This window comes from Acomys minous (genome assembly GCF_964271855.1).
Source record: "Acomys minous genome assembly, chromosome: 10".
NCBI lineage: Eukaryota > Metazoa > Chordata > Mammalia > Rodentia > Muridae > Acomys > Acomys minous.
In genome coordinates, this window is record NC_140491.1 from 30,510,539 (window position 1) to 30,516,801 (window position 6,263).

At 49.9% G+C, this 6,263-nt stretch overlaps 1 protein-coding gene across 1 annotated transcript; it reads right to left on the reverse strand.

Moving 5' to 3' along the window:
• Window positions 1-1,223: 1,223 nt before the first annotated feature.
• On the reverse strand, window positions 1,224-5,584 carry CYTL1 (cytokine like 1). The gene is made up of 4 exons (XM_084798282.1): window positions 5,373-5,584; window positions 3,714-3,758; window positions 3,460-3,588; window positions 1,224-1,812 (listed from the first exon to the last, which is right to left on the reverse strand). Exons 1-4 carry the CDS (start codon window positions 5,535-5,537, stop codon window positions 1,735-1,737), a joined length of 417 nt encoding a protein of 138 aa, XP_084654408.1. The 5' UTR covers window positions 5,538-5,584; the 3' UTR covers window positions 1,224-1,734.
• Window positions 5,585-6,263: the final 679 nt, after the last annotated feature.

Consider the following 6,263-nt stretch of genomic DNA (forward strand, 5'->3'; position numbering starts at 1 on the left):
AGTGGAGACAATGCTTGATAATATACCCCACCCCAGCAATGTCATTGGGCAGATTCAGTGAGGTTGGGAGTACCACGGGCCAGGCTCAGTGCCTCCGTATGTTGTTGGTGGTCGTGGAGTCACAGAAGGCATTCTGTGGCATTATTTTCCTTTGTGCATACACTGTGAATATGATCTTATTTGGACATGGGCCCTATGCAAGGGCCATCGAATTAAGATGCTATCGAGGGCTAGGGGTGCAGGGAAGTGGTAGTGTGTTTACTTGAGGTTGTTGTGGGTACATCTGGGCCTTAGTTCAACATTTAATGTCCCTGTAAGAAGAGAGATACAGACGTGGTAAGAGTACTCTGTATTTGAGGGGAGACTGAGGTGACTTGTCGCTATGGTCACCCGTGACAGCACATCTGCTCACAGCTCGCTTGTCTTTCCCAGGACTTGGTGTTCCTCCCAAGTTCCACCTGCAGCAGCACACAGAAGGCAAAGGATGATTCTATGATGGCCTTTGGAGAACACACATCTGCTGCCCCTCAGCCCAGAGCATAGCCTCTTGCACCACAAGACCACACATTTCTCTGATGATAAGCCACGTCTGTGTCACCTTGTCACAGCAGCAAAATGACCGTCACCCAGCCCATCTTCAGAATCATCTGAGGGCCAGAGTGTTTGAGGCAGGAGAACAGTCTGGCCTGAGGAGCTCAGATCCTGACACAACACAAGACACAGGGGAGACACTCCCAGGACTCAGGGGCTTGGCCAAGAGTCTGCTGTTAGGTTCCTAAGTTAATGAGATCAGTGTGTTTTACCTGCAGGGAACCAACTTGGGAAGAACATGGCCTTTGGGATCACCGGGCTTGGCTTCAACCAAGCTCTCCATTCAACAGCTGGTGACCTTGAGTAAGTCAGGTCACTCAACCCACCATTAGAGTCATTCAGTGTCCACTCCAGATGTGTAAGACCTGAGCTTTGTGCCTGTGGCACTTGTGACAGAGCACTGCCCTCCGGAGGGTACAATGCAATCAATCTACATCCAGTGGTTACATCCGAAGGGACACTGTGTCCCCAGCAGGAGATTGAGCATCTCCCAACTTCTTACGCACAGCTGTTTATACAGGTGGGGCGAAACAGACTCAGACATGGGCTTGATGGAGAGGAATCAACAATTGCATCATGGGAGTAGCAGGTGCTCTGAGGCCACCGTGGGGGTAATAAAGCAGCACCCCTGCTTCTCTCGGTAGAGGTTTATTTGGTTTTCATCACCCTCCAGTGAAAGGGCAGCTCATTCACACTACATAAAAGCCTTGTAAATACATTGTGAAAGCAGTAAAAAAAAAAATGCTTTAAAATGAGAGAAAGGAAGAAAAGCTTGTGGAGGAAGAAAGCATAAAGTTGAAGCCTCTTTGGGTGTAAGCAGAGATCATAAAGAAGAATGGTCCCGTTATCTTATTAAAACAATCACAAAGGCATGGGATTTTAATGTTCCCAAGCTGCTTGCAACCCCCCAAAAGAAGCCAGTGTGCAACTTTCCTGTTTGTGCCTCTTATAAGCCATGAGACACCTAGGAGCTGAGCTTCCAAGCTGTGCACAAAGCATGCTCGGCGGTAGGATCCTAACTGGGGCTCCAGAAGGTAGAGAGCCATGTGGCAGGGAGGCGCAGCGTGTGGTGGCTCTGCTTTGGCCAGCTGGCCCAGCGCTGGGCCTCTGGCTTGTTCTTCCGGTTCACCTGCCGTCTTGGCTCTACCAGTCAGAAGGACTCGTGGTCTCGGGGATCGGGTACTCTAAAGCATTGCAGTCATCTGTGAGGAACACCAAGTCCTGCAAAAGACAGGCAAGCAGTAAGCAGATGCGCTGCTGTGGGTGTCTCTGGAGCGCACAGGCAGTGCTAGGGCTCCTGTTGGCCTCTAAGACTGTTCAGGTGTTCCTGGTGTGAGCGTCCCTGGTGTGTGGAAACATACCTCTGTCCCCATGGAGAGCTAGTGCTAGTGTTCTCTCTCTCTCTCTCTCTCTCTCTCTCTCTCTCTCTCTCTCTCTCTCTCTTTTTCTCTCTCTCCATCTCTCTCTCTAAAAAATATTAATTTAATTTTATTTCATGTGCACTGGTGTGAGGGCCTTAGATCCCCTGGAACTGGAGTTACAGACAGTTGTGAGCAGCCATGTGGGTGCTGGGGACTGAACCCCAGTCCTCTGAAAGAACAGCCAGTGCTCTTAGCCACTGAGCCAGTCTCTCCAGTACCGCGTTTTCTTTCTTCACTTTCTCATTGGAATTTATTCAGGCCTTGGTTGAGCAGATGGACAGCAGATGGACAGTGGATGGGGTAACTGTGTGCAGCCACTGCAGAGTAGCACCAGCCCCTACCTCCAGCCACTTCAGCCAGTGCACACGATGCACCAGAAGGCACTTCCGCTAATTTCAACTTCCCTTCTTCACAACAAACCAAGGGAGTCCAGGAACAAAGAGGGACTGGCATAGGAGAAAGTACCAGCAAGCTATGGATTCCGGAGGGGAGGGCCTTTTTCCGGCCTGGCAGGTACCTCCATGTGTACACACATGTACTCCCCCATGCTCTCGCCCCCATACACAAGAGGGAGGCTGAGGAGATAACTCAGTAGGTAAAACCATTTTCTGCACAAGCGTGAAAACCCGAATTCAAATCCCCCAGTACCCATGTAAGAGGCTGTGCGTGGCTGTGCACGTGTAATACCAGTACTTTGGGGAGAAAAGACAGGGGGATAGTTGGGACTTACTGTCTGCCAGCCTAGCTCAAGGTAATAGGCAGAGAGTGTCAGAGCAAGACACTTAATGTCCTCCCACTGGCCTACACTTGTGTACATCCACCACACATTCATATTCTCTCTCTCTCTCTCTCTCTCTCTCTCTCTCTCTCACACACACACACACACACACACACACACACAGTCATACAGAGTCACACAGTATTTTTTTAAAAAGAAACTTGGAATTTAGAATTGTATATTTAGCTACCTTGCTAGGTAACATAGGGACAGACAGTAGAGAGTGGTCACCCTGCGATGGTGTAACTATTAGAACCCTTCCCCAGCCATCACCAGATGGTCACATAAGTGCTGTGTGAATGAGTGTTCCCACAGGACGGAGTAAAAGAGGCCACAGCTCCACACTATCTGGGGCTAGGGCTGTAGGAGCACAGCGCTAGCTGTCTGGTCTGTTTCTCCCCAATACCGGCCCCTCTGATGACACGCACGCACACCTAGACGCTCCTCCTTCAGGAAGTGTCCTCTCCCTACCTCTGGCTTTTGCGCTCTGCCTTGAGCATCTGTGGAGTGGTCTAGACCTATGGAGCCATCCACGTGGCCTCCGTGAAGCCGTGGGAGGTGAGGGGCCCCGTTCCGAGTCCTGCTCACTTAACAAAGGTGACTATTGTAGAAAAGCTGCTTGGATTGGAAGTCCCTCCCCGAACCCTCCTCCCTGTGGTGCTCACACACCCGCCTGCAGAAGGAGTTCATGATGGTGTACAGCTTCCGCACCCTGTCCTTCAGAGCGTCTACTTCAGCCATTTTCCAGCACTGAGGAGAGGCTACAAAGTCCCGCAGCTTGGCCAGCACACAGTAATTCTGAGGGCGGGGACAAGAGAGGGCTATAGGAGAAGCAGTCGCAAACTCTGGCTGTCCCCTCAGGCTAGCAGCAGAGGTAGCTCACACCCACCACACCCCATCCCACACCGCCAGGCAACACTCACGTGGATATCCAGGTGGAGGCGGGGCAAATATCTCACACATGAATCCTGCAGGAAGGAAGCAAGTGGATGGGACACACCGTAGGGACAGCTTGGGCACAGTCTGCTCCCTGCCAGCTGCCCCCCAGACAATGACCCCAGAACTTGTTTGTTTTCCCCTTATGCCACGGCACCCACGTCATGTCTTGCATCATGACACCTGCTCTTCCAGAATCTTACTTTACAATACCATGAATTAGGAGACCATTTTTATACAAACACATGTGTACATGCATGCACAAATACATGTAGGACATCATATAGTATTGTAGATATAATGTAATCATACATTTAAGCTGGTTTTGCAGCAACTAGCTAGCTATATAAAGATAACATACATAAACACATTTTAATATATTTATATAAGAACTTTATGCTGTAATGCAGAGCAAAGCATATAAGATAAAACATATCACTATAAAGAGGGGTGTGTGTGTGTGTGTGTGTGTGTGTGTGTGTGTGTGTGTGTGTGTGTGTATGCAGGACCAAAGGCATGCACATCTAGTGTCCTCCCCTCTAGGAACCTCTATGTGACCTGGGGCTGTGATCTTCTTTGTGACCCAGTTCCTCAGATGTGAATTAGAAAACAATGATTTGTTTTCCACTTTGTCCCATCCTGCAGCTCGGAGCCTCTGATCTTACTTTCTAGCACCAGATGACCCTAAGGTCAATGCTGTGTCTGTTTTGTGGCAAGGGATTAGGGTACAACTGTCAAAAGAAGCGTTGCACAAATGAACATGAGCTTAATATGTTAATAAGCAGCTTGCAAAGCCATTGGTGCTATGTAATCTATATGTCTCCTCCTCCTCCCTCCTCTTCCCTCCTCCTCCCTCCTCCTCCTCTTCCACCACCACCATCACTTGCACAGAGTGAGTGCTGCCCTCCAGTTGTTATAGCAGCAATTGCCTCTAGGAGGCAGGATCACAAATGCTACTTTTTTCTTGGTCCTTTGTGCATTTTCCTACTACTCTACAGTCTATCATGTTTATCACGAGGCATTAATGGATGCAACTTAACGTTAAAAAAAAAAAGCAAAGTGTTAAAATAATGTGATTCCCCAATACTTGAGGAATGTTGGGGGCTGTTTGAAGCGTGCGCAGAGTGACACTTCTGAAGTGTACCCAGGCTCGGAGTGGAGTTGAATGTGTTTGGCTTCTATTAGAGATCAGCAGGCCAAGGACCCTGGCTCTCTCTTTCTCTTGCAACATCCCTTGTAGCACTCCTTGGGGGGACTCCCCTGAGTTCCTGGGGTCTTCCTCTGAGGATAGGGCTAACAGCCTTAACACTTGTCCCTGGGGTCAATCCTTTCAGTCCCGATGCACCTAGGGAGATGCAAGTATCTCCTTGCTTTACAGAAAAGAAAGCTGAGCTGGGGCTGAGTAACTGTCCCACAGTCCTTCAGCAGATAAGAGATGTGTCATCCCCTTGGCATACCTTGTTGGTCATCAGGCTAACTATAGAACTAAAGAAGTTCAGTTCCATTAGTGCTGTGGAACTCTAAACTAGTCTCTGTAGGGAGCTGTTTTTAAATTTTTATCTCACATCTATCTATCTATCTATCTATCTATCTATCTATCTATCTATCTATCTTCCCAAGGCAAGAGAGGCAAATCAGGAACTTACCCCAGGCTCTGAAGCCTGCAGGCTCTGGAAGTCGGCTGTGATCTCCTGGCTTAGGGTCAGCATCCTGGAATAGCAGGTGGGGGGCGCAGCCTGTACTGCCAGAGGCCAGACCATTACCACCATCAGCAGCAGCGGCAGCAGCAGAGGCAGTATCCTGGATGCCATGGTGTCTGCTGCCTACCACCGGGCCAGCTTCCCCTTTAAACAGCTGCTGAGGGATATCCAGGGCTCAGGCTCCCCACCTTTTTCCTGTGGGCCCCTGGCCAGAGCCAGGAATCCAAAAGGGGTGGGACCCAGAATGTGACACTCCCATAGGGTCTGGGACACTGGATTCTTTCAGAAGGAAGCTGTAGTAAGGGGGTGGGGTTTGCAGGGTTGGGGGGAGGGGAGAGGCTGGAGGCACCTATAGAGAAGCAGGCATTCACTTTCTACCAGAAATTTCTCTCATGGCAGAAAGAGAAGTCGAGAGGGTCAGAGGAAAAGCTGGGAGAGGTAGAAGAATGGGAGGTTGGATCAGAGGCCAGGAAGGGCAGTGTTGCCCAGTGTCAGAATGGAGACTGTTTCTCCTGGACCAGAATTCCAGATAGAGGAGGACCTGCTGGGCAGGTCAGTGTGTGGGGCTGGGGGTCAGGCAGCCCGACTACAATTCTCCATGGAGCAGCCACTGAGCAGGATGGGGACTGCCAGATGCAGTTCTGGGTCCTGAGGAGAGACTTCTGCCACACCTCTGGCTCCCTGACTCCTCAATATAGGCCCCAGAGGACAGAGAATAAAAAGCCTGTGTCGTTTTAGGGCTAAAGTGAATGAGAGATAAACCTGTTTTTTAGGATCCCAAGTGAGGGATAGGAAAGGTCTTGTGAGAAGAGGTGAGGTTAATCCACTAGAAGACCA

Excerpts from the sequence above, each read along its gene's own strand:
- CYTL1 (XM_084798282.1), bottom strand. The coding sequence starts at position 5,537 with ATGGCATCCAGGATACTGCCTCTGCTGCTGCCGCTGCTGCTGATGGTG. Across the intron at positions 3,759-5,372 it reads TGCAGGCTTCAGAGCCTGGG|GATTCATGTGTGAGATATTT; the intron begins GTAAGTTCCTGA and ends TCCTTCCTGCAG. Across the intron at positions 1,813-3,459 it reads TGAACTCCTTCTGCAGGCGG|GACTTGGTGTTCCTCACAGA; the intron begins GTGTGTGAGCAC and ends TGTCTTTTGCAG.